Genomic DNA, 27215 nt, shown 5'->3' on the forward strand with positions numbered 1-27215 from the left:
CTAATCAATCAGCCATAATAGAAGCTATCCCAGACATTAGCATTAGATAGCCTACATTACAAGTGAAAACTATTAGCATAATAACTTTTCATCGAGGGACAAGTAGTCCAAATCCATTTGACAGCTTTCTAATGCGGCCCTGAAAAGATGGTTATCTGTCGGTGACAACGGAGGGTTATCATGAAATGAAACAACCCGGACTGGAGAACAACAACCTCCAGTCGTTGGATGAACTTTTTCAACTAACAGCGTCTCCTACTCATAATATGAAGGCAAGCCCTGATATGTTGGATCCACGTTTACTCTTAGTCCTTAGCCCACTGCTTGTATAATCAAATCAATGTTTGTCTTACCAGGTTATCCAGTTCTGGATTCGATGAAAATAACGGCTTTTCTGCCCGAATCTAAAACCACAAAATCATGAACACTTCAACACTTATAGGCAATATCCGTGAGAAAAGAATAATGTATTTAATATTAAAATAATATTCCCAATATTGAACAATGTGTTAAACATGAACTACTATTTAATGGCATATCAAATAATATAGGCTACTTCTAAACAATGCACGCTTCAAAACATTTCCAATGCTAAACTTTACAATACCATTTAATTACACTAACAAAATACACAGGTTAAACACATGGGCTTATGCTCAGCCACACACATCTATAATCGTATGCATAATGTAGCCTATGTTAATAACGCATACGTTTTTTTTTCACCGACCTGTTTTGCAAACACTGCTATATCTTCATTGAAAGATTCCGATGAACAAACGTCTCCTCCCGCGACCCCAGGCTCTCTGGGCGTGCAAGTCGCTAATTCACATTTCTCAAAAATCAGTGCAAGCAGGGGGAACAGGGGATGCCTGCATGGAATCAAACACAAAAGCAAATGTCACCGCAGAGAACAAGGCCGGGGTCAACACTGGTTCTATAAGCTAGTCTCAACAACTAAGCATAGCTCTGGGAATTGGTGATATGTGTGTACTGGTTTATGTATGGTGTTTATAGTCTATTAGTGCAGAAAAATATCCAAACGATGTAGTTTTTACTGACAGATAATTGTGTCAAATGATTTGAATAAAATGTACTTTTTTTTTGTGCATCAATGTATTTTCTCCTTGGCCTATAGGCTAGATCTGCCTTTGTCTTTGAAAATATCAAAAGTTAAATATTTGCAATTTGTTCCATTTTAGTGTCATTTGTAAGTCGCGGATTTGACCGTTGTGAATATGTCAGGGCCAATGTCTAGAATATAAGAAAATATTCTCAAGGAAGCCTACCACTGAACTGAGTAAATAGTTAAATTATTTGTGACATGTTCAGTCACCATACATACATCATGCTTTGGAATTTTAATTAACTCATCTAAATTAATGTAGGGTGTGCATAATTTTGGGTGTCTGTTTTATTACATAAAACTCCTCGAAATTGTCCATACAACATGACCCTTGCACACCGTTTAGTTATATTAATGTGTAGTAATCAATTACAGGTCCTTGTAAAACCACAATAAACTAATTCGAATTTTAATTTCCAAAACATATAGCCTAAAATGTGCTGCTGAACATAGTAGCTATTGGTCTAAGGGTCACGGGTGCATATTGCATATTTAGTGTAAGGAAATATTGTAGCCTATATTTTGAGTACATAAAGCATACAACTTTGTGCCAAGTTATATAAGTCAACACAACTTTCGACAATAAATTATTTGCACAAAAAAAGTTCCAAAACAACAATAATCCCCAAGTAACAATCCCACGTGTATTTAACTTTCCCCAACCGCTCTTCACAGGCTAATAGTCTACACACGTTCAACTCCAACAAGAAAATCAACCAAAACATGAAATCCCACACAAAGTTGTTCATATATAACCTCCGTAAGCTACAGCCACCTACCCGTATATCTGGTCTTTATCTCTCTTCAGGGCGTCGTTGACGGACGAGCCCATGCTAGGCGGCATGGCGTTGCTGTGGGCTGTGTGCGGGTACTGGTGTGAGTGTAGCTGGGGACCGTGGTTGAGGTGGACGGCCTGCATGGAGCGGGCACCGTGCGGGTCGCCGTACATGGTGGTGGGGATACCCACCCCGTCCATCCCGTAGTGGGGCAAGTCTTCGTACTGTATACACAATAACAACACAGTTTCGTACTGAATGGCCAGTTATAGGACTGTGGTGGTTTTACGCACTTTGCAGACAATAAAATAGTAATCTACCAATGAATGAATAAATAAAAAGTCTATCGAGGTTGGCCTTAGTGACCTTGTTTATATTCAAGCATATAATACCCCTAAAGTTCAACTGTAGCTCTAAGTGTATTTTAGATATTTACACCACCATATAAGAAATAGTAACAAAATAGGGATAATGTCGTTAAAACATTATTCAAATCTGATCTTTAATTCCAAAGCTAGGCTACTAAAATAGCAAAAACTGAAATATATATGAGGGGATAAAACGGATGACAGGCATGCATGTTTCGTCTTTGTGTATTTTTGAATTATTTGATCGTAGGCTTTCACAACATCCAGTCTCTTTAATTGCAGTGTTTGCTCATTTTAGAGCATCATTACAATTGTGTAACATTGGTTACTCTGTTATTACACGCCAAATACACCATCATTAATATATTTAACAAACGCAGTTAAATAGATGTTTCTGTTTCTCATAATGATGATCACTGAAGATGTCTAGTATAGACAAGATCTTTTTATGAACATTTAAACCAAAGTAATTTGTAGTTACAAGTTGTCTACATATTTTCCATCCCCATACGCCCATACTAAATGTGTGCCTGAATATGCCTTTTCACATAGACATACAACACGTATACGACGTTGACTAAAAGTTAAAACAACATTTGTGTTGGGGCCTGTTTCTTTATCGAATTAATGAGTGATTTGTAATGATGTATTGTGGACTCTGAAGGTGGCACAGTATTATAAAGACTACCATTTAGACCCTGACACGTGGAGAGGTGCAAAAAGAACCCGCGTGGTACTGATGTAGAGCCTCTCTCCAACAAGCAAAAGCTCTTTGGGTAATAAGTGTGATCTCTATTTTACTATTGTTTATTTTTCATTTTTTTAAATTCTGCCATGTAGTCGAGTAATTCCGGGGGTTTTAGGCTGTCTATCAAATCATATGTCATCACATCATGACAAAAATGTGCTTTATTAGCATATGCAAACATGTTTTTTTTACCCAAATTACTCAATTAAACGTTATTAGGCCTACTTTTTAATAAACTACAATTGAGGATGCAATTCTAGATGTTAATGAATTATAATCTCAAAAACACTCAGAGACTCAAACTTCAAAGCATTTACATGATTTTGATTAATTACAAAAATGACTAAAGTCATGTAAATTCGACTTTGGAAGTATAAAGGTTGGGTTTGTTTAGTCCCATTGCTCCTTGTTTCTCTTCCAGTAACTGGCCTGTCAAGACTAATCTGGAAACAGCAGATAGGATGACACTTCTAATGTCCCTAGTCGGGGCGTACGCGAAGCAGCAAATATGTGCGTCCGTGCGTAATATTGTGCCAAAGAGGCAAAACTGCAAAACACGGAATTCGGTCCAGCGGGGTCTTGAAGAAGAAAATAAACTTTCGCCGCGAGCGTCTGTCATTGGCCACGTTACCGTGTTCATGGCTTTGCATTTTCACACAGTGGAGTTACAGTGAAACTTTTCGGGATAGTCTTGCTACGTACCCGCTGCGCCATATCCCTCCTCTAGTCCCTCTCTTCTTCTCTCCTTTCACTTTGGATATATCCCCTAAGAGGCCAGGGTGAAGAACAAATAAAAACGCAAATTCCAAACGCGAGATCTTTCAAGATTCCGTATTTCTTGCAAGAGAAAGGCAACGATGAATTCAAGCCAGCCCTCTTCAGCTCAAGTTCAGTCCAAAGCAACCGTGAATAGGGCCTGAGCTATCCCCAGGGCAGTGGCATAGGGAGAGAAAACCCAGTCTTATTTTCCAAAAAAAACAGTATGAAAATACCCCTCAAAACAAAACTAGCGAAGTCTCATGGCTTTTTGCCACCACGCCTGTCAATCAAACGCCGAGGCTTGTCAAAGTAGCCCGGAATGAATGATGATCCAGGGCGCGCTTCCACGGGTTAGCACACCTAACGTGAATAGTCAAATGCACACAAAAAATTCAGCTCACTCGTTTTTCTTTTGATCACTCTCGGCTCCTGGGTTGATTTTTTTTAAACGCAAAAGCCCTGTAAAGGAGATCAGGGGGAGGTGGGGTGATAATTCAGGCTTAGTCTTTCTTAAAGGAGCAGCCCTCGATCGATGCTGTGCTCAGCCGCCAACTCCTCGTTGGTTTGTGTACAATGGGCGCGAGTAGTTGGGAAACGCGACTGAGGAGTGGATATGGACCAGACTGCCGAAACCCGGAAGTAGTGGTGGCCATAACAGGTCGCGTTATACACAATGCGAATGGGCTACATCAAGTCGCGCGGAGAGGAGGGGGGTGTCGTGGGAGGACCTTGGAAAGCTCGAGTTGAGCAGTCAGTGGGTATTCCGAGCTCCTGTCTGTTTGTGTTCTAGACTACAGGGAGAATATCCCCAACCCCTGGTGCTGTTGCTCTGGTCGAAGCCATGCGTGCATAGCTGTAGTCTCGGGGTGTGAGAGATCACTCTGACTCTCGGTAGTGGAGTCGACTTTACTCTACTGTTTGTTTCACTCATGTTTCTTCTTCTATTTACAAATGTGGATTTTCCAACTAATCCCAAGATTACGATTATCGTCTCAGGATTTTGATGCCATTCCAGATTGTAATAATCTGAAAACTAGTAGGTTACTAGAAGAAGAGCACTCAATGGGAACACACTGGTTGGATCAACGTTGTTTCCACCTCATTTCAATAAAATGATGTTGCACCAATGTGGAATAGACGTTGAATTGACATCTGTGCCCAGTAGGAAATGCCTTTCAGTATGCTATTCTAATTATATTTATATCCGTGACAAATCCATGTTTTTGAACGGTAGTTAAATCTTAAATATCTTTCTAAAGTGCTCTTGGTGCTCTTTGACTATTTGAGCAGGTTCCACATTGAACAGGTCTAGGTACTGAATCATTCCTATTAATGCCAGCCCAAGTCTACTCATCTCTGTTATTGTGGAAATGTCTTTATCTATTTGGACTAGAACTGGGCGGGACTCCCTAAAAACATGTCATTTCCATACAGCTATGACTTTTTGTAGCAGGTTAGGAGAATTTATGCAGCAGGTTAGGAAGATTAACATAGCAGTTTAGGAGACTTAGGTTAAGGTTAGGAAAATGGTTAGTGTAAGGGTTAGTGAAAATGCTCTCCTAACCTGCTATGAAAAGTCACTTGTATCAAAGTGGTATGTTTTTAGGGAGTCCCATAATTAGCTTCTGCAAAACAGCAGATTCATGATTTCATATCAAACTTTTACATTAGACTTTACATTGTCTTACAGCCTATTGGATTTGGGAGAAATTGTTGAGTTGCTTGATTAGATATATATATATATATATATATATATATATATATATATATATATACAGTTAGGTTTGATGAAGTTAGGGTGCCCAATACTGTATAGGCCATTAACAACATTTTGGTATTTTTTGGGGTAAAATATATATTTGCTACTAACAATCTGTTTACTAAAGCATTTGGATGGTGCTGTATAATTGGTCTTTGTTTAAAATCTGAAGCTGAAAAACTGACTGGATTAGAGTCTCTCTATCATGTCAGCTTCATGTTGCAGTCAGAGTGCTACAGCGGGCTCCAGCTCTCCATGTGCCCTCCGTCACCCATTCCCCCTCGCCAGCGCCGAATGGGCCGTTCCGAGTCGCTGCGTGCTCACGGAGTCCGCCAGGGCTGTCCAATGGAAGCACGGCACAGTGATGCGAGCCCCCTATTGGATCTCGAGATGATCAATTATTTGGTGATTGATCGATTTCAGGCCACATTGGTGGGGAGGTGCAAAACAAAACATTGCTCGCAAATTAAAAACATGTCTTTTGTAATAAGTCTATATATAAATTTCGCAAAATGTTTGAATATTTCACAAACCCTAGGTCGTTCTCATTTGTCTTTTAGGCTTCTCGCTCTTCGCTCTCTCTCTCTCTCTCTCTCTCCCAACAACACAATAACACACACATGTTCTATTTTCCATCTCTTTCCTTGTCCTTACTTTCTAAAACGTTTTCTAGATCGCCTATATATACAATATCTATGAATTTTAAACTTATATAATAACTCATTATACTTTTTATCGGGTTGATCCTACCCCAGATTAAAAACTTTAACTTTGTTAAATATTCTCTATAATCGGATTACCGTGTTATTTCGTCAATAAATTAAATTGTATTCCTCACAATGACCCCTTTGTCACCGTGTGCACATAGGACTATATAGCTAACTGCTGAGTGTAAAAGGGCAGCCCAATTTATAATATTTATTTACAAATCGATTTATGGAAAAGGAACCATTGATCTATTATATTAGGCCATACAACTCTGATATCAATGAAAATTGTTGACAAAGTATACATTGAAATGTATGAATTTCTTTATCATTTTCAATACAATATATGCTTGTATTGCTTGAACTAGGTGGATGTGTACATGTTAGTCTACATTACTGGTAAGAAGCTATTCAAACGAGTTACTACACTTGTTTCAACACAAATACCAGGAGAGAGTGGACTACAGGCTGTATGGGTATATTCAGCCTGGGCAGCTATATGTGCATATGCATGTTACATTTCTCTCTCTCTCTATTTATATATATGTATTACCTGTACGTATAGACCACTTATTTCACACAAATGCCAGGAGAGAACGGCCTTTCATACGGCTCGGCTATATCTTCTGATTATGCTAAGCCATCCCGTCGCTGTTCATAACGTGTTACTCCAAACGCCCTGATGACAAGGTGTTTGAAGTTAGCCTGCAGATTCATCTGTCATCGATCATAATGCCCCGCTGCCAGCCATACTGTCATATCAGATAATACAGCGTTCACACATTCAGACGCGACTCCCGTGGTACCTCCACCACCAGTCCCGAGCGGTGGGATCCACATTTACGGGCACGAAATGACTATTAAAGCCCCGTGCACCGACCGACCGATGAGTGAGGCATGTAAGGGGCTTGGGGCAGACACGGTAACGGGCTCGGTGGGACTGGGAAAGCTATATGAAGGCGGTGAGGACACACGGGAGCATGGAATTCCCGGGGAATCGTGGGTTACGCACAAGGATGGAAGCAAAACATTTACGATAAATTATCTACGCATATCGATTAGACCTCGTTGTATTCCTTTTACTTTCAGTAATTCATGGGTGAGTAGTTATCTCTCCTAAATGGTGTTTTTCTACATTAACTAGCCCAATGCAGCCTATATGGTGGAAACGTGAGTGAAAATATCCTCACCTATTATTAGGCACTAAAAAATGATTTATTTACGTTAAGAAATATTAGATTTATTGAGATATACATTTCGTTTTATAATGCATGACTGGATACCACATGGCATTTAGCCCTCGTAATTCAGAATTGTGTGTCTCTCTCCATCCAACTAAATTGGTCGTCTTCGTAAATAGCTCGAGCCTGGTCTAAATTGACATGGAAAGGTGAATTACATCAACGTCTAGGCTACTAACTGCTGTCACAGAACCAGAGTGGCATTATAAAGTAATTAAGTTGCTTCAATTACCGTCTATAAAAGGACGTTACAGACCACAACAGGGACAAGCAGCAATACTTTCCCTCTTTCTCTTTAGGTTTCTCATTGGCGAGGGTCAGCTCATTCTAGAGAGAACAAATATCATCATTTCATCTTTAATCTGCTTCCGGAGGACGGATAATGTCACGAGTCATGTAATGAAATCAAAAGGTATCACTTTTCTGACAGTCAAATCTGAGTTGACAGCCACATTCGATTGACATAACAATTAGAGACATTGTTTGAGAGTAGTGCACGGGATGGTCAACGTGTTGACCTGCAGTCTAATTTAGGGAACGGGGGAAAAGTAAAGTAAATTAAGGATTAAACAACGTCGTGCTGGAAAGTTGTCATTGGGGGAAAGTCATATAGGCCGGTGTTTTAATATTAGAATAAAACAAGTTGTTTTTAAAAATCATTATTTCTCAACTTTATGCACAACTTTCTAAATGGACTAATACCATGCGCTTTAATAGGCCTACAACTTAATTACATTCATGAACAATAATGAATCATATTTTCCAAGCCATGAGCATAGCCTTCTGCATGATTCACGCCTCTCGAAAAAGTTTGAAAGATCAAGTCTACATTAGCAAAGAAACCCCATAGACTATAATGTCCGTGTATTTTGTCTTTCCTAATAACAGTCCTCAACTTCTCTCCCTAAAAGCGCCTGGCACGGCGTGGTTCAGGAGTCAAACGGAGGTCAATCTTTATCAGCCCGGCAGCAATGCGCCCAAACGTGTCAGGATCCGTAGAGCTGCAGCCACCGCACAGGCCACCGCGCAGGCCACCGCGCAGGCCACCGCACAGGCCACCGCACAGGCCACCGCTGGATTCTGTCTTCTAGCAGCATGTAGTCCGAACGGTTGGCTGGAAAATATAGCTGTTTAGATCGGGCTACTTGTTAGATACGTCGGTAAAAGTTTTTAGCGTATTAAAATCAGTAACACTGGCATTGCGAATAATGTCCATTTGCTCTCCTTGCGTTATATCCAAAGTATTGTCTACAATGTAGGCCTAATAATTATCTGCGAAATAGTGAAATGAATCAGTCCAAAACAATATTAGGATATATAAACGAAATGGCCTGATAGTTTGAACTCTGGTGGAAGTGTGTGGTTACAGTAGCCTAGCCTATACACTTACTAAAAATAAAAAAGTACAATTGAGTGTATTGTTTTATAAGCAGGGCGCGTCTTTATTTAGAAATGAATGAAATCCTCTACATCAATAATTCCGAAGATTTTTGCAGCAATATTATTATTTAGACTTTTAGAGGAAGTTTTGGATACATTTACGGGGCGGCAGGTAGCCTAGTAGTTAGAGCGTTGGACCTGTATCCGAAAGGTTGTTGGATTGAATCCCCGAGCTGACAAGGTAAAAATCCGTCGTTCTGCCCCTGAACAAGGCAGTTAACCCACTGTTCCTAGGCCGTCATTGTAAATAAGAATTTGTTCTTAACTGACTTGCCTGGTTAAATAAAGGTAAAAAAAATATATAATTTGAAAAATACAGTAAGCAACTTGGTATTGAACACTATATTTGAGGTGTAGTGTCAAAGTAAATTATTATAGGCCTGTATTACAAGTTGAGATATTACAATCGAGATCGCAATTTTATCCTCAATTGTCATGAGCTGATCACACACACACAAACACACACCAAGAACTCAGGAACTCAAGAACTCAGGAAGTCAGGAAGTCAGGAACTCCACACCATGATAAATAAACATCAGTGACGCCCTGCAATACTTAGAAAAATCAAAACAGACATATTCATCAACGAACAGCACATTTCCAAACCGTTGTCTTTCCACTAGTCTAATGATAGTGTGAATTATCTGTAAGAATTAAATCTCGATTCAGGTGCTTGTCATTTGCACAAGACAAATGTAACTGTTTGCTATACGATGCCTTTCTCTTTGCTACACAACGTTAACGCTTAATCGTTTGCGCCTTCTACCGGCGTTAGGATAAACTACATGTATTATCAACGGTAAGGTGACAGGACGAAGGTTGAGCGAACAATTAAACTTCATCAACATTACAAACACCTATTATCATTTTTAATAAAAAAAAAAAGATATACTTTGAAATGGAGTTTTCTTTAAAAAGCCCGTTGCCTATTGGAAGGGATTTATAAGTTGACTTATTTAATACCGGACATGATCACAGTGGAACATTTAAAGCACAACTAGAAATGCTTACTATTACATTAACAAAATATAGCAGACATTTCCTCATTTACCTAACGTGGATATAATATGATGAGTATGGTTGTTTCAATTATTTTGGATTTAGTCTGTGCTCCCTTGTTTGTCTTTTAAGCTTGGTGACAATAAATCTTTTCATGTAAATATTGTTTATGTTTTGTTTGCATGTGTGTGAATGAATGTCCCATTGACCATAGATAGGTCTGCAGTAAACAGCCCATTGTGAGAGATATACTATATAGTCTTTTCTCTCACAATGTAATGATGGGCTGTTTACTGCAGGCCTATATATATTACCAAACATTAAGAACACCTTCCTAATACTGTTCAAATAGCTCCAGTCCCCGGAGAAGAAACAGGACTTATTATCAGTATATATGGAGATGAAAAGACCCAGAAGTAATGTAGGCTGATAACCACAGGAACTGGGAGGCGGCATGAAACCAAGAAGATGTGGAAATTACAATAATTAAAATGGAATATGCTGTACATTATTTGAAGCATAGTGATAAAGTAGCATGATTACACACGCACACACACACGCACACGCACACGCACACGCACACGCACACACACACACACACACACACACACACACACACACACACACACACACACACACACACACACACACACACACACACACACCGGGTGTAATAATAGATCCACTGTTCTCTGAATACTACCACTCAATTTTCACATTGTGGCAGCGGTCACAGGTCATTGGTTGTAGTGTTGCTAACATGGTGTGCATCCCAAATGGAACCCTGTTTCCTATATAGTGCACTACTTTTGCCCAGGGGGCTCTGCCATTTGGGATGCAAACATAGAAGATACAGTCCTGTTAAACCGGCAGGTAGCCTAGTGGTTAGAGTGTTTTCGTCAGTAACCGAAAGGTTGCTGAATCGAATCCCCGAGCTGACAAGGTAAAAAGCTGCTCTTCTGTCCCTGAACAAGGCAGTTAACCCACTGTTCCCCTGTAGGCCGTCATGGTAAATAATAATTTGTTCTTAACTGACTTGCCTAGTTATAAAAATAAACTCAGTGATACATACAGAATACACCACTCTAACCTCTCCCTCTCTTTTTTCTCTCTATCCCTACCTCCTCCATCATCTACCTCTCATCACCCTCTCTCTTTCCCTCCCCCTCGCTCTCGCTTTCCCTCCCCCTCCCTCTCTCTCCTCCACCCCCTCCCTCTCTCTTTCCCTCCCCCTCCCTCTCTCTTTCCCTCCCCCTCCCTCCCTCTCTCTTTCCCTCCCCCTACCTCTCTCTTTCCCTCCCCCTCCCTCTCTCTTTCCCTCCCTCCCCCACCCCCTCCCTCTCTCTTTCCCTCCCCCTCCCTCTCTCTTTCCCTCCCCCTCCCTCTCTCTTTCTCTCCACCTCCCTCTCTCTTTCCCTCCCCCTACCTCTCTCTTCCCCCTACCTCTCTCTTTCCCTCCCTCCCCCACCCCCTCCCTCTCTCTTTCCCACCCCCTCCCTCTCTCTTTCCCTCCCCCTCCCTCTCTCTTTCCCTCCCCCTCCCTCTCTCTTTCTCTCCCCCTCCCTCTCTCTTTCCCTCCCCCTCCCTCTCTCTTCCCCCCTACCTCTCTCTTTCCCACCCCCTACCTCTCTCTTTCCCTCCCCCTCCCTCCCTCTCTCTTTCCCACCCCTCCCTCTCTCTTTCCCACCCCCTCCCTCTCTCTTTCCCACCCCCTACCTCTCTCTATCCCTACCTCTCTCTTTCTCTCCCCCTCCCTCTCTCTTTCCCTCCCCCTACCTCTCTCTTTCTCTCCCCCTCCCTCAACATTTGTCATTTGTGCTGTTATTTCAGGTGTGTTAATGTTGTCAGAGACACTCTGAAGGGGAGAGAAGAGAGAGAGAGAAGTAGAGAGAGAGGAGAAAGAGAGAGGGAAAGAGGGATTGCGAGAGAAAGAGAGAGAGCGAGAGAGAGGAGGGGAGAAAGAGAGAGAGAAAGAGGGAGGGAAAGAGAGAGAAAGAGATGAGGGAGGGAAAGAGAGAGAGAAAGAGGAGGGGAGAAAGAGAGAGAGAGAAAGAGGGACGGAAAGAGAGAGAAAGAGATGAGGGAAAGAGAGAGAGAAAGAGACTTTAACCATTTGCACTTTAACCACTTACACGTCATTACAACACTGTATATAGACATAATATGACATTTGTACTGTCTTTATTCTTTTGAAACTTCTGTGAGTGTAATGTTTACTGTTCATTTCTATTATTTCACTTTTGTATATTATCTACTTCACTTGCTTTAGCAATGTTAACATATGTTTCCCATGCCAATAAAGCCCTTGAAATGAACTGAAAGAGAGAGAGAAAGAAAGAGAGAGACAGAGAGAGAGAGAGAGAGAGAGAGAGACAGAGAGAGAGAGAGAGAGAGAGAGAGAGAGAGAGAGAGAGACACAGAGACAGAGAGACAGAGAGACACAGAGAGAGAGAGAGAGAGAGACAGAGAGAGAGAGAGTGACCTCTCCTCTGGATGAGTGTTATTTGGATGAGTGTTACTCCCGCACCTCTCTGATTCAGAGGGGTTGGGTTAAATGACTCCTGCACCTCTCTGATTCAGAGGGGTTGGGTTAAATGACTCCTGCACCTCTCTGATTCAGAGGGGTTGGGTTAAATGACTCCTGCACCTCTCTGATTCAGAGGGGTTGGGTTAAATGACTCCTGCACCTCTCTGATTCAGAGGGGTTGGGTTAAATGACTCCTGCACCTCTCTGATTCAGAGGGGTTGGGTTAAATGACTCCTGCACCTCTCTGATTCAGAGGGGTTGGGTTAAATGACTCCTGTACCTCTCTGATTCAGAGGGGTTGGGTTAAATGACTCCTGCACCTCTCTGATTCAGAGAGGGTTGGGTTAAATTACTCCTGCACCTCTCTGATTCAGAGGGGTTGGGTTAAATGACTCCTGTACCTCTCTGATTCAGAGGGGTTGGGTTAAATGACTCCTTCACCTCTCTGATTCAGAGGGGTTGGGTTAAATGACTCCTGCACCTCTCTGATTCAGAGGGGTTGGGTTAAATGACTCCTGTACCTCTCTGATTCAGAGGGGTTGGGTTAAATGACTCCTGCACCTCTCTGATTCAGAGGGGTTGGGTTAAATGACTCCTGCACCTCTCTGATTCAGAGTGGTTGGGTTAAATGACTCCTGCACCTCTCTGATTCAGAGGGGTTGGGTTAAATGACTCCTGCACCTCTCTGATTCAGAGGGGTTGGGTTAAATGACTCCTGCACCTCTCTGATTCAGAGGGGTTGGGTTAAATGACTCCTGCACCTCTCTGATTCAGAGTGGTTGGGTTAAATGACTCCTGCACCTCTCTGATTCAGAGGGGTTGGGTTAAATGCAGAAGACACATTTCAGTTGAACAACTGACTAGGTATCCCCCTTTCCCTTTCCCTTTCATCTGGAGAGTCAAGCAGGCAGCCTGCCTTGTTCCTTCAGCGTGTCCAGGACAGGGCCTTAGAATGAGAAGGCAGCCTGCCTTGTTCCTTCAGCGCGTCCAGGACAGGGCCTTAGAATAAGAAGGCAGCCTGCCTTGTTCCTTCAGCGCGTCCAGGACAGGGCCTTAGAATGAGAAGGCAGCCTGCCTTGTTTCTTCAGCGCGTCCAGGACAGGGCCTTAGAGTGAGAAGGCAGCCTGCCTTGTTCCTTCAGCGCGTCCAGGACAGGGCCTTAGAGGGAGAAGGCAGCCTGCCTTGTTCCTTCAGCGTGACCAGGACAGGGCCTTAGAGTGAGAAGGCAGCCTGCCTTGTTCCTTCAGCGTGACCAGGACAGGGCCTTAGAATGAGAAGGCAGCCTGCCTTGTTTCTTCAGCGCGTCCAGGACAGGGCCTTAGAATGAGAAGGTAGCCTGCCTTGTTCCTTCAGCGCGTCCAGGACAGGGCCTTAGAGGGAGAAGGCAGCCTGCCTTGTTCCTTCAGCGTGACCAGGACAGGGCCTTAGAGTGAGAAGGCAGCCTGCCTTGTTCAATCAGCGTGACCAGGACAGGGCCTTAGAATGAGAAGGCAGCCTGCCTTGTTCCTTCAGCACGTCCAGGACAGGGCCTTAGAATGAGAAGGCAGTCTGCCTTGTTCCTTCAGCGCGTCCAGGACAGGGCCTTAGAATGAGAAGGCAGCCTGCCTTGTTTCTTCAGCACGTCCAGGACAGGGCCTTAGAGTGAGAAGGCAGCCTGCCTTGTTCCTTCAGCGTGTCCAGGACAGGGCCTTAGAGGGAGAAGGCAGCCTGCCTTGTTCCTTCAGCGTGACCAGGACAGGGCCTTAGAATGAGAAGGCAGCCTGCCTTGTTCCTTCAGCACGTCCAGGACAGGGCCTTAGAATGAGAAGGCAGTCTGCCTTGTTCCTTCAGCACGTCCAGGACAGGGCCTTAGAGTGAGAAGGCAGCATGCCTTGTTTCTTCAGCGCGTCCAGGACAGGGCCTTAGAGTGAGAAGGCAGCCTGCCTTGTTTCTTCAGCACATCCAGGACAGGGCCTTAGAGTGAGAAGCAAAGGGCTAGTGCCTCAGAGGGGGGAGTAGGGGGTGAGTGAGCTGCTTCATGTGTCAGCCAATCACAGGGTGAGGCAGGAAGAGTCTCACACCTCCCAGAGAGACTGTGAATTGATCAGCACCTCTGAGAGAGCGAGAGAAAGTGAGAAAGAGAGAGAGTGGGGGAAGATAAGAGGGGACAAGAAGGGGAGGGGGTGCAGCACGTATAAGGTAGATGAGTGTGAGTAGTGTGCTGACTAGAGAGGGAGAAAGGGAGAGAGGGAGAGAGGGTAAGACAGAAAGAGAGAGATGAGGGAGAGGAGTGCTGACTAGAAGAGAGAGAGAGAGAGAGCGAGAGAGAGAGAGAGAGAAAGGGAAGGAAGGAAGGTGGGAGAGAGAGAGGGAAGGTGGGAGAGAGAGAGAGGGAGAGAGGGAAGGTGGGAGAGAGAGAGAGGGAGAGAGAGGGAAGGTGGGACAGAGAGAGGGAGAGGGAGGGAAGGTGGGACAGAGAGAGAGGGAGAGAGGGAAGGTTGGACAGAGAGAGGGAGAGAGGGAGGGCAGGTGGGACAGAGAGAGAGGGAGAGAGGGAAGGTGGGACAGAGAGAGAGGGAGAGAGAGAAGGTGGGACAGAGAGAGAGGGAGAGGGAGGGAAGGTGGGACAGAGAGATAGGGAGAGAGAGGGAAGGTGGGACAGAGAGAGAGGGAGAGGGAGGGAAGGTGGGACAGAGAGAGAGGGAGAGGGAGGGAAGGTGGGACAGAGAGAGAGGGAGAGGGAGGGAAGGTGGGACAGAGAGAGGGAGAGAGGGAAGGTGGGACAGAGAGAGAGGGAGAGAGGGAAGGTGGGACAGAGAGAGAGGGAGGGAAGGTGGGACAGAGAGAGAGAGGGAGGGAAGGTGGGACAGAGAGAGAGAGGGAGGGAAGGTGGGACAGAGAGAGAGAGCTACAGAGGAGGTGTGAAAATTCATTCTTTTCTGAGAGGGCATCAGGAGGATAGTTGAGAAAAGCCTGAGACCATGGTATAGTCCAGTGGTAATGACCCCCTAACACACAGCACTGAGGAATCTATATCAAACAGGACATGGTATAGTCCAGTGGTAATGACCCCCTAACACACAGCACTGAGGAATCTATATCAAACAGGACATGGTATAGTCCAGTGGTAATGACCCCCTAACACACAGCACTGAGGAATCTATATCAAACAGGACATGGTATAGTCAAGTGGTAATGACCCTCTAACACACAGCACTGAGGAATCTATATCAAACAGGACATGGTATAGTCAAGTGGTAATGACCCTCTAACACACAGCACTGAGGAATCTATATCAAACAGGACATGGTATAGTCAAGTGGTAATGACCCTCTAACACACAGCACTGAGGAATCTATATCAAACAGGACATGGTATAGTCCAGTGGTAATGACCCCCTAACACACAGCACTGAGGAATCTATATCAAACAGGACATGGTATAGTCCAGTGGTAATGACCCCCTAACACACAGCACTGAGGAATCTATATCAAACAGGACATGGTATAGACCAGTGGTAATGACCCCCTATCACACAGCGCTGAGGAATCTATATGACTGACTCTAATGACTACCCTTCAGATTGGTGACCAGGATACCAGTATGACTGAATCTAATGACTACCCTTCAGATTGGTGACCAGGATACCAGTATGACTGACTCTAATGACTACCCTTCAGGTTGGTGACATCAGTTCCCTACCAGAGCTTAATCTCTGTTTGACAGATGTACGTAACATAGGATTAAATTATATTATCTGTCAACATACTGTCGGACGCAACGACTAACGAACAACTTTGTTCTGATGTACGGATTTTTCATCGCTGACGATTTGGATAAATCACGATTTCGCATCTTTCAAATTTCTGAAGGAGAGGGGACGTTTGGCACATAGACTTGGCCATCACATGCAAAGGGGGGGGGGGGGGGGTAGTGCAACCGTGGTTACAACACGTCTGCCCCCAGAATGAAATGAAGCATCTGATGCAATGACGTGAGATTGTATTTCTGGGTTTTCCCGAGGTCAACCAGAGCTTTATCTCCCAAACAGAGTGAGCAGTTCCAAGGTAAGTGTCTTACCGACGGACCTCATCAATCTACTGCAACATGCCAATGAATAGAATTTCATAGCAAATAAACCCTTGTGATAACAGCACATGACAGTGATGTTTCTGCTGTTTTTAATGTGAGAACTCTGGTGAGTAAGATTTCCTATGTATTTATTAAGGATAATGAACTTGAGGGGTAAATAGAACATCTTGATGTAGTTATATCTGCTTGTTCCTTTGTGTTGCTTCTGTGATCATGTGACTGTCTGAAAGAACCAATAGATATCTGCTGGTTCCTTTGTGTTGCTTCTGTGATCATGTGACTGTCTGAAAGAACCAATAGATATCTGCTGGTTCCTTTGTGTTGCTTCTGTGATCATGTGACTGTCTGAAAGAACCAATAGATATCTGCTGGTTCCTTTGTGTTGCTTCTGTGATCATGTGACTGTCTGAAAGAACCAATAGATATCTGCTGGTTCCTTTGTGTTGCTTCTGCGATCATGTGACAGTCTGAAAGAACCAATAGATATCTGCTTGTTCCTTTGTGTTGCTTCTGTGATCATGTGACTGTCTGAAAGAACCAATAGATATCTGCTGGTTCCTTTGTGTTGCTTCTGTGATCATGTGACTGTCTGAAAGAACCAATAGATATCTGCTGGTTCCTTTGTGTTGCTTCTGTGATCATGTGACTGTCTGAAAGAACCAATACATATCTGCTGGTTCCTTTGTGTTGCTTCTGTGATCGGGTGACTGTCTGAACATAAAGAACCAATATAATTACTTCAGTAAACGTACATTTAATTGTTTGGTCTAAATGAGAAACACACGTGTTTAATTAAATAAAATCTAACATGCAAACTGTCAAAAACATCAATGAGGTGTGAAGTGTAATGCACGTTTTTCGTTTATCAACTGTTAATTATCACAACTGTCATCATCAAAGTACTGCTGCTGTAAATGATTTTACACACTGTTCAAATCCCCTGTTTACCACCAGGGCCACGTTCAGCAGCTAAAAGTTGTTGAACGTTTCAAATAGAAATGCAATGTATAGAGCCAACGTTATTTCTTATTCTACATGGCAGACGCTTCTGAACATTCCAAGAACATTGCATCCTGCTGAACACGCCCCAGAACATGCACTCCTCATTGACTGACTTTCCAAACACCCAATCCCATCAATTTCCTAACCCCAGAGGCGGAACTTCTACCACACCACTTTACATAGACTCACCTGTACCTATTCAGGGTGACAGCCTGAATACATACCAGTTGATTCCAGCGTTTGTTTTAGTCGTGTTAAATCTACCTTTTCCTTGCACTTTACCATTATTAAGTGTGCATTTGGGTTCATGTGTATATAAAGTAAATTGGGGCTTCAGGTAGCCTAGTGGTTAGAGCGTTGGACCAGTAACCAGCAGGTAGCCTAGTGGTTAGAGTGTGGGACTAGTAACCAGCAGGTAGCCTAGTGGTTAGAGCGTTGGACCAGTAACCAGCAGGTAGCCTAGTGGTTAGAGCGTTGGACCAGTAACCAGCAGGTAGCCTAGTGGTTAGAGCATTGGGCCAGTAACCAGCAGGTAGCCTAGTGGTTAGAGCGTTGGACCAGTAACCAGCAGGTAGCCTAGTGGTTAGAGCGTTGGACTAGTAACCAGCAGGTAGCCTAGTGGTTAGAGTGTTGGACTAGTAACCAGCAGGTAGCCTAGTGGTTAGAGTGTTGGACTAGTAACCAGCAGGTAGCCTAGTGGTTAGAGCGTTGGGCCAGTAACCAGCAGGTAGCCTAGTGGTTAGAGCGTTGGGCCAGTAGCCTAGTGGTTAGAGTGTTGGACCAGTAACCAGCAGGTAGCCTAGTGTTTAGAGCATTGGACCAGTAACCAGCAGGTAGCCTAGTGGTTAGAGTGTGGGACCAGTAACCAGCAGGTAGCCTAGTGGTTAGAGTGTTGGACTAGTAACCAGCAGGTAGCCTAGTGGTTAGAGCGTTGGACTAGTAACCAGCAGGTAGCCTAGTGGTTAGAGCGTTGGACCAGTACCCAGCAGGTAGCCTAGTGGTTAGAGCGTTGGACCAGTACCCAGCAGGTAGCCTAGTGGTTAGAGCGTTGGACCAGTAACCAGCAGGTAGCCTAGTGGTTAGAGCATTGGGCCAGTAACCAGCAGGTAGCCTAGTGGTTAGAGCGTTGGGCCAGTAACCAGCAGGTAGCCTAGTGGTTAGAGCGTTGGACCAGTAACCAGCAGGTAGCCTAGTGGTTAGAGCGTTGGACTAGTAACCAGCAGGTAGCCTAGTGGTTAGAGTGTTGGACTAGTAACCAGCAGGTAGCCTAGTGGTTAGAGCGTTGGGCCAGTAACCAGCAGGTAGCCTAGTGGTTAAAGCGTTGGGCCAGTAACCAGCAGGTAGCCTAGTGGTTAGAGTGTTGGACCAGTAACCAGCAGGTAGCCTAGTGTTTAGAGCATTGGACCAGTAACCAGCAGGTAGCCTAGTGGTTAGAGTGTGGGACCAGTAACCAGCAGGTAGTCTAGTGGTTAGAGTGTTGGACCAGTAACCAGCAGGTAGCCTAGTGGTTAGAGCGTTGGACTAGTAACCAGCAGGTAGCCTAGTGGTTAGAGCGTTGGACCAGTACCCAGCAGGTAGCCTAGTGGTTAGAGCGTTGGACCAGTAACCAGCAGGTAGCCTAGTATTTAGAGCGTGGGACCAGTAACCAGCAGGTAGCCTAGTGGTTAGAGAGTTGGGCCAGTAACCAGCAGGTAGCCTAGTGGTTAGAGAGTTCGGCCAGTAACCAGCAGGTAGCCTAGTGGTTAGAGCGTTGGGCCAGTAACCAGCAGGTAGCCTAGTGGTTAGAGCGTTGGACCAGTAACCAGCAGGTAGCCTAGTGGTTAGAGCGTTGGACCAGTAACTAGCAGGTAGCCTAGTGGTTAGAGCGTTGGACTAGTAACCAGCAGGTAGCCTAGTGGTTAGAGCGTTGGGCCAGTAACCAGCAGGTAGCCTAGTGGTTAGAGCATTGGGCCAGTAACCAGCAGGTAGCCTAGTCGTTAGCGTGTTGGACCAGTAACCAGCAGGTAGCCTAGTGTTTAGAGCATTGGACCAGTAACCAGCAGGTAGCCTAGTGGTTAGAGTGTGGGACCAGTAACCAGCAGGTAGCCTAGTGGTTAGAGTGTTGGACTAGTAACCAGCAGGTAGCCTAGTGGTTAGAGCGTTGGACTAGTAACCAGCAGGTAGCCTAGTGGTTAGAGCGTTGGACCAGTACCCAGCAGGTAGCCTAGTGGTTAGAGCGTTGGACCAGTAACCAGCAGGTAGCCTAGTATTTAGAGTGTGGGACCAGTAACCAGCAGGTAGCCTAGTGGTTAGAGAGTTGGGCCAGTAACCAGCAGGTAGCCTAGTGGTTAGAGCGTTGGGCCAGTAACCAGCAGGTAGCCTAGTGGTTAGAGCGTTGGGCCAGTAACCAGCAGGTAGCCTAGTGGTTAGAGCGTTGGGCCAGTAACCAGCAGGTAGCCTAGTGGTTAGAGCGTTGGGCCAGTAACCAGCAGGTAGCCTAGTGGTTAGAGCGTTGGGCCAGTAACCAGCAGGTAGCCTAGTGGTTAGAGCGTTGGGCCAGTAACCAGCAGGTAGTCTAGTGGTTAGAGTGTGGGACTAGTAACCAGCAGGTAGTCTAGTGGTTAGAGTGTGGGACTAGTAACCAGCAGGTAGCCTAGTGGTTAGAGTGTGGGACTAGTAACCAGCAGGTAGCCTAGTGGTTAGAGTGTGGGACTAGTAACCAGCAGGTAGCCTAGTGGTTAGAGTGTGGGACCAGTAACCAGCAGGTAGTCTAGTGGTTAGAGTGTGGGACTAGTAACCAGCAGGTAGCCTAGTGGTTAGAGTGTGGGACCAGTACCCAGCAGGTAGCCTAGTGGTTAGAGTGTGGGACTAGTAACCAGCAGGTATCCTGGTGGTTAGAGTGTGGGACTAGTAACCAGCAGGTAGCCTAGTGGTTAGAGCGTTGGGCCAGTAACCAGCAGGTAGCCTAGTGGTTAGAGAGTTGGTCCAGTAACCAGCAGGTAGCCTAGTGGTTAGAGTGTTGGACCAGTAACCAGCAGGTAGCCTAGTGGTTAGAGTGTGGGACTAGTAACCAGCAGGTAGCCTAGTGGTTAGAGCGTTGGGCCAGTAACCAGCAGGTAGCCTAGTGGTTAGAGCGTTGGGCCAGTAACCAGCAGGTAGCCTAGTGGTTAGAGCGTTGGGCCAGTAACCAGCAGGTAGCCTAGTGGTTAGAGAGTTGGGCCAGTAACCAGCAGGTAGCCTAGTGGTTAGAGTGTTGGACCAGTAACCAGCAGGTAGCCTAGTGGTTAGAGTGTTGGACTAGTAACCAGCAGGTAGCCTAGTGGTTAGGGCGTTGGACCAGTAACCAGCAGGTAGCCTAGTGGTTAGAGTGTTGGACTAGTAACCGAAAGGTTGCAAGATCAAATCCCTGAGCTGACAAGGTAATAATCTGTCGTTCTGCCCCTGAACAAGGCAGTTAACCCACTGTTCCTAGGCTGTCATTGAAAAGAAGAATTTGTTCTTAACTGACTTGCCAGGTTAAAAATATGTGTTTTTGACTACTTCCTGTATAACTGTCTAAGGTAATTAATTGCCTTTTATTGATTTTGTGAGACCATCCTTGTGATAACATAATGTGTGGGATTTTATTGTGAAAGTTTATTCTGGCTCTTGGGAGAAGAGCATGGGTTCATGGGTAATGCTGCAGTCTTGAGTTTGGGAGTGGAAGAAGCCATGCTGTTAGAGCCCTTTTATAATTGTGTTCCTTACAAGTTGTATAGTAACTGGTATTAAACACTGATTCACTGAAGATCATTGTTATGGATGGATCCAAATAAATGTCACTAGAAAACAGCTTAAACCAACGAAAATGCAGCTACTTTGCTGCTATTCTAGCTGCACTTTTTAACGTGACTGCAAGTTAGCCGTAGTTGGCTAGCTAGCAAGCAAGGGATAAGAATGTTGACAGCCCGTATGGCAATGGAACGTTTAGAACCAACGACCCAGTCATTTGTTCTAAATAGATACAGAGCAAAAAAAACTGAACGACTTGGTCGCGTCTCAGGCAACCGAACCGATAGAACGAATGACCAGCGGCTTGGGTAGCAACCCTAGATTTGGGTTGGGACTTAATCATGTGGAAGGATGAAATAGGATGAATAAATTAATTAAAAATGTTTTTAATGAAAATATGTCAAGAAATATCTCAAGAATGATTTGAATATGTTGGCAACCCGTTATTGGCTTCGAATGGCGTTATCACATAATTGAGTCACTGAAGTTGCAGTGTTCCTGGTTTCCATTATTATCATCGGCCTTACAGTGAGTTGTGATGCTTTGTTTATTCCTAGACCAACAATCCTAATATTCTGATCCCCAATCACCTGCAGTGTTACCCACCCACCCAAACCCAGTACACAGCTGTTTTTACCCACCCACCCACCCACACCCAGTACACAGCTGTTTTTACCCACCCACCCACCCACACCCAGTACACAGCTGTTTTTACCCACCCACCCACCCACCCAAACCCAGTACACAGCTGTTTTTACCCACCCACCCACCCACACAAACCCAGTACACAGCTGTTTTTACCCACCCACCCACCCACACACCCAAACCCAGTACACAGCTGTTTTTACCCACCCACCCACCCAAACCCAGTACACAGCTGTTTTTACCCACCCACCCACCCACCCAAACCCAGTTCACAGCTGTTTTACCCACCCACACACCCAAACCCAGTACACAGCTGTTTTTACCCACCCACCCACCCACACAAACCCAGTACACAGCTGTTTTTACCCACCCACCCACACAAACCCAGTACACAGCTGTTTTTACCCACCCACCCACCCACACACCCAAACCCAGTACACAGCTGTTTTTACCCACCCACCCACCCACACAAACCCAGTACACAGCTGTTTTTACCCACCCACCCACCCAAACCCAGTACACAGCTGTTTTTACCCACCCACCCACCCACACACCCAAACCCAGTACACAGCTGTTTTTACCCACCCACCCACCCACCCAAACCCAGTACACAGCTGTTTTTACCCACCCACCCACCCAAACCCAGTACACAGCTGTGTTACCCACCCACCCACCCAAACCCAGTACACAGCTGTTTTTACCCACCCACCCACCCACCCAAACCCAGTACACAGCTGTTTTTACCCACCCACACACCCAAACCCAGTACACAGCTGTTTTTACCCACCCACCCACCCAAACCCAGTACACAGCTGTGTTACCCACACACCCAAACCCAGTACACAGCTGTTTTTACCCACCAACCCACCCACCCAAACCCAGTACACAGCTGTGTTACCCACCCACCCAAACCCAGTACACAGCTGTTTTTACCCACCCACCCACCCACCCAAACCCAGTACACAGCTGTTTTTACCCACCCACCCACCCACCCAAACCCAGTACACAGCTGTTTTTACCCACCCACCCACCCACCCAAACCCAGTACACAGCTGTTTTTACCCACCCACCCACACAAACCCAGTACACAGCTGTTTTTACCCACCCACCCACCCAAACCCAGTACACAGCTGTTTTTACCCACCCACCCACCCACACAAACCCAGTACACAGCTGTTTTTACCCACCCACCCACCCACCCAAACCCAGTACACAGCTGTTTTTACCCACCCCACCCACCCACACACCCAAACCCAGTACACAGCTGTTTTTACCCACCCACCCACCCACCCAACCCCGTACACAGCTGTTTTTACCCACCCACCCACCCAAACCCAGTACACAGCTGTGTTACCCACCCACCCACCCAAACCCAGTACACAGCTGTTTTTACCCACCCACCCACCCACCCAAACCCAGTACACAGCTGTTTTTACCCACCCACCCACCCAAACCCAGTACACAGCTGTTTTTACCCACCCACCCACCCACCCAAACCCAGTACACAGCTGTTTTTACCCCACCCACCCACACAAACCCAGTACACAGCTGTTTTTACCCACCCACCCACCCACACACCCAAACCCAGTACACAGCTGTTTTTACCCACCCACCCACCCACCCAAACCCAGTACACAGCTGTTTTTACCCACCCACCCACCCACACACCCAAACCCAGTACACAGCTGTTTTTACCCACCCACCCACCCACCCAAACCCAGTACACAGCTGTTTTTACCCACCCACCCACCCAAACCCAGTACACAGCTGTTTTTACCCACCCACCCACCCAAACCCAGTACACAGCTGTGTTACCCACCCACCCACCCAAACCCAGTACACAGCTGTTTTTACCCACCCACCCACACAAACCCAGTACACAGCTGTTTTTACCCACCCACCCACCCAAACCCAGTACACAGCTGTGTTACCCACCCACCCACCCAAACCCAGTACACAGCTGTGTTACCCACCAACCCACCCACCCAAACCCAGTACACAGCTGTTTTTACCCACCCACCCACCCACCCAAACCCAGTACACAGCTGTTTTTACCCACCCACCCACCCAAACCCAGTACACAGCTGTTTTTACCCACCCACCCACCCAAACCCAGTACACAGCTGTTTTTACCCACCTACCCACCCAAACCCAGTACACAGCTGTTTTTACCCACCTACCCACCCAAACCCAGTACACAGCTGTTTTTCACACACCATTTGACAATTCTAATTTTAGTTTCCTTTGTTCATTGTTTATCACACGTGGAGCGACACCTGCATCAAATGATTGTGTCTGTCTGTCTGTCTGTCTGTCTGTCTGTCTGTCTGTCTGTCTGTCTGTCTGTCTGTCTGTCTGTCTGTCTCTCTCAAATCAAAGGGTTTCATACATATGTTTACATTGCCAAAGCAAGTGAAATAGACAATAAATAAACATTACACTCACAAAAATGTCAAAGGACTAGAGACATTTCAAATGTCATATTATGGCTATGTACGGTGTTATAACGATGTGTTGAAGTACTAAAGGGAAAAATGAATAAACAGAAATATGGGTTGTATTTACATTGGTGTTTGTTCCTCACTGGTTGCCCTTTTCTGGTGGCAACAGGTCACAAATCGTGCTTCTGTCATAGCACACTGTGGTATTTCACCTAACAGATATGGGAGTTTATCAAAATGTGATTTGTTTCCCAATTCTCTCTCCCACCCTCCCTCTCCCTGGAGTTTCTCTTCTTCCAGCTAACTGTAGAGGTGAACACTGAGAGTAGGTATATGATCCTTCATTCCTATGGGCAGTGCTTGAAGTGGACTCAAACAAGTGCTGGTCTTCCTTTTAAGGTTCATATTTTCAAGCCAATCTTCTATAAGATGTGTCTGTACTAAAACAATTGTACATTTGCACCGGTCCACACAGCACAAGCACTGCGAGTCCAACGGTTGATGCTAAGGTAGGGAGACTGTGTTGGATGAACAAACTCAGACCTGGGTCCATTGCTCAGTGTCCAGACCTGCGGCAGCATAAATACACACTCAGAAGTCTTGTGTGATTGGTTTTACTATCCTTGTGGGGATCAGAAGTCCTCACAAGGATAGTAAAACAAAGGCCAATTTTGACGTGGGGATATTCTGCCGGTCCCCATAAGGAAAAATGCTATTATAGGCTTAGGGGTTAGGGGTTAGGTTTTGGGTTAGGGGTTAGGTGTTAGGTTAGGGGTTAGGGGTTAGGGGTTAGGGGTTAGGGGTTAGGGGTTAAGGTTTACGGTTAGGGGTTAGGTTAGAGGTTAGGTTAGGGGTTAGGTTAGAGGTTAGGTTAGGGGTTAGGTTAGGGGTTAGGGGTTAGGTTAGAGGTTAGGTTAGGGGTTAGGTTAGAGGTTAGGTTAGGGGTTAGGTTAGGGGTTAGGGGTTAGGTTTACGGTTAGGGGTTAGGTTTACGGTTAGGGGTTAGGTTTACGGTTAGGGGTTAGGGTTTAGGGTTAGGGGTTTGTGTTTACGGTTAGGGGTTAGGTTTACGGTTAGGGGTTAGGGTTTAGGGTTAGGGGTTTGTGTTTACGGTTAGGGGTTAGGTTTACGGTTAGGGGTTAGGGTTTACGGTTAGGGGTTAGGTTTACGGTTAGGGGTTAGGGTTTAGGGTTAGGGGTTTGTGTTTACGGTTAGGGGTTAGGTTTACGGTTAGGGGTTAGGGTTTACGGTTAGGAGTTTGTGTTTACGGTTATGCTTATGGTTAGGTTTAGAATGGGAATCAATTGTTTGGTCCCCATAAGGCCAGTAAAAGAAACGTGTGTGTGTGTGTGTTAGCATAAATACACTTTCAGGAGTCAGAACTGAAGAGGGCTGATGATGAATCACAGTAGGGTTCAGGTCACATGGCCACAAGTCAACATCTCAGAGACCCACCTTTGACCTATGTAGAGCTGGAAAGTGCCTTGTGGTGCTCCCTCATGCCCCACACTACTGAAGAATACATATACATTTTCAGTCTCACACATACACACACACACACACACACACACACACACACACACACACACACACACACACACACACACACACACACACACACACAGCACCAGAGCAACCTGGTCTCCCTTCATAATGGCCATGCATGTACTGCTCGGTTAAACCATCTTCATGTGTTTCTACCAATTACACCCCTAGAAAGACACTGAGCTGCATGTGGTTCTCATCTGGTCTCTACTGGAAGATTAAAGACAAGCTGCATGTGGTTCTCATCTGGTCTCTACTGGAAGATTAAAGACAAGCTGCATGTGGTTCTCATCTGGTCTCTACTGGAAGATTAAAGACAAGCTGCATGTGGTTCTCATCTGGTCTCTACTGGAAGATTAAAGACAAGCTGCGTGTGGTTCTCATCTGGTCTCTACTGGAAGATTAAAGACAAGCTGCATGTGGTTCTCATCTGGTGTCTACTGGAAGATTAAAGACAAGCTGCATGTTGTTCTCATCTGGTGTCTACTGGAAGATTAAAGACAAGCTGCATGTGGTTCTCATCTGGTCTCTACTGGAAGATTAAAGACAAGCTGCATGTGGTTCTCATCTGGTGTCTACTGGAAGATTAAAGACACTGAGCTGCATGCGGTTCTCATCTGGTCTCTACTGGAAGATTAAAGACACTGAGCTGCATGTGGTTCTCATCTGGTGTCTACTGGAAGATTAAAGACAAGCTGCATGTGGTTCTCATCTGGTCTTTACTGGAAGATTAAAGACACTGAGCTGCATGTGGTTCTCATCTGGTCTCTACTGGAAGATTAAAGACAAGCTGCATGTGGTTCTCATCTGGTCTCTACTGGAAGATTAAAGACAAGCTGTATGTGGTTCTCATCTGGTCTCTACTGGAAGATTAAAGACACTGAGCTGCATGTGGTTCTCATCTGGTCTCTACTGGAAGATTAAAGACACTGAGCTGCATGTGGTTCTCATCTGGTCTCTACTGGAAGATTAAAGACAAGCTGCATGTGGTTCTCATCTGGTCTCTACTGGAAGATTAAAGACAAGCTGCATGTTGTTCTCATCTGGTCTCTACTGGAAGATTAAAGACAAGCTGCATGTGGTTCTCATCTGGTCTCTACTGGAAGATTAAAGACAAGCTGCATGTGGTTCTCATCTGGTCTCTACTGGAAGATTAAAGACACTGAGCTGCATGTGGTTCTCGTCTGGTCTCTACTGGAAGATTAAAGACAAGCTGCATGTAGTTCTCATCTGGTATCTACTGGAAGATTAAAGACAAGCTGCATGTGGTTCTCATCTGGTCTCTACTGGAAGATTAAAGACAAGCTGCAT

At 45.3% G+C, this 27215-nt stretch overlaps 1 protein-coding gene across 1 annotated transcript in view; it reads right to left on the reverse strand.

Moving 5' to 3' along the window:
• The window catches only part of LOC115153621 (homeobox protein Meis1), a 9333-nt gene extending 4903 nt beyond the window's left edge, over positions 1 to 4430 (reverse strand). Inside the window, exons 1-4 of the mRNA XM_029699259.1 lie at positions 3721 to 4430; positions 1906 to 2126; positions 731 to 872; positions 354 to 404 (exon numbers count right to left, since the gene is read on the reverse strand). Coding sequence (XP_029555119.1) covers positions 354 to 404; positions 731 to 872; positions 1906 to 2126; positions 3721 to 3732 — 426 coding nt within the window. The 5' untranslated portion in view covers positions 3733 to 4430. The remainder of the gene's footprint in view (positions 1 to 353; positions 405 to 730; positions 873 to 1905; positions 2127 to 3720) is intronic.
• Positions 4431 to 27215: the final 22785 nt, after the last annotated feature.

This window comes from Salmo trutta, chromosome 18, assembly GCF_901001165.1.
Source record: "Salmo trutta chromosome 18, fSalTru1.1, whole genome shotgun sequence".
NCBI lineage: Eukaryota > Metazoa > Chordata > Actinopteri > Salmoniformes > Salmonidae > Salmo > Salmo trutta.